The following is a 703-nucleotide window of genomic DNA, read 5'->3' on the forward strand; positions in this document are numbered from 1 at the left end:
AGCAGCAGCAGCAGCTGGGAAGAGCTGCTTGCTGCAGTGGAGGCGGCAGCTGCAGCGGCACCAACTGTCGCGAGTATAGTAACGGCTGCACCAGCTGCAGCTTGAGCAGCAGCAACAGCAGCAGCAACAGCAACAGCAGCAGCAGCGGCTGCTGCTGCTGCGGTCTGTGTGAATGGTGCGCGCTGCGTTTGTGTGGGGCGCGAGACGGGAGCCTGGATTTGTTGCAGCAGTCTCTCTTCATTGAGGATGTGGGGGGCTTGCTGCAGCAGCTGCAGCGGCAGAAGCAGCAGCAGCAGCAGCAACAGAGGCAGCAGCAGCAGCAGCAACAGAGGCAGCAGCAGCAGCAGCAGCAGCAAACAACTCCCTTCACCTTCAGGCCCTGCCTGCCCCCGTAAGCTAACACCAGCACACTCTGAACCCTCACACATATGGGGGGGCCCCTCTAGATCCCTTCATTTGGCTTTGGGGGCCCCCCGGTGCTGTGGGTGTTGCTGTGGCTGCAGAGATGCAGCAGCAGGAAGAAGAGAGATGAACTGCAGCAGTTCAGCAGCAGCAGCAGCTGCTGCTGCTGCTGCTGCTGCTGCGCTGCAGCAATGCATACGAGAGTCCGTGCTGCAGCTGCTGCCTTCCTCTCGATCAGCAGCAGCAGGCAGCAGAGCAGGCAAGCCCAAGGCCTGCTGCAGTGGGGCCCCTGTTGGGGGCC

General features: G+C 62.0%; 1 protein-coding gene across 1 annotated transcript in view; it reads left to right on the forward strand.

Moving 5' to 3' along the window:
* Positions 1-703, forward strand: part of EMH_0013010 (uncharacterized protein) — a gene marked incomplete at both ends in the record, with an annotated part of 17456 nt that overhangs the window by 1264 nt on the left and 15489 nt on the right. Inside the window, 2 exons of the mRNA XM_013499705.1 lie at positions 1-391; positions 504-701. Coding sequence (XP_013355159.1) covers positions 1-391; positions 504-701 — 589 coding nt within the window. The remainder of the gene's footprint in view (positions 392-503; positions 702-703) is intronic.

The sequence above is a fragment of the Eimeria mitis genome, genomic scaffold, assembly GCF_000499745.2.
Source record: "Eimeria mitis Houghton genomic scaffold, Emh_scaff458, whole genome shotgun sequence".
NCBI classification, from domain to species: Eukaryota; Apicomplexa; class Conoidasida; order Eucoccidiorida; family Eimeriidae; genus Eimeria; species Eimeria mitis.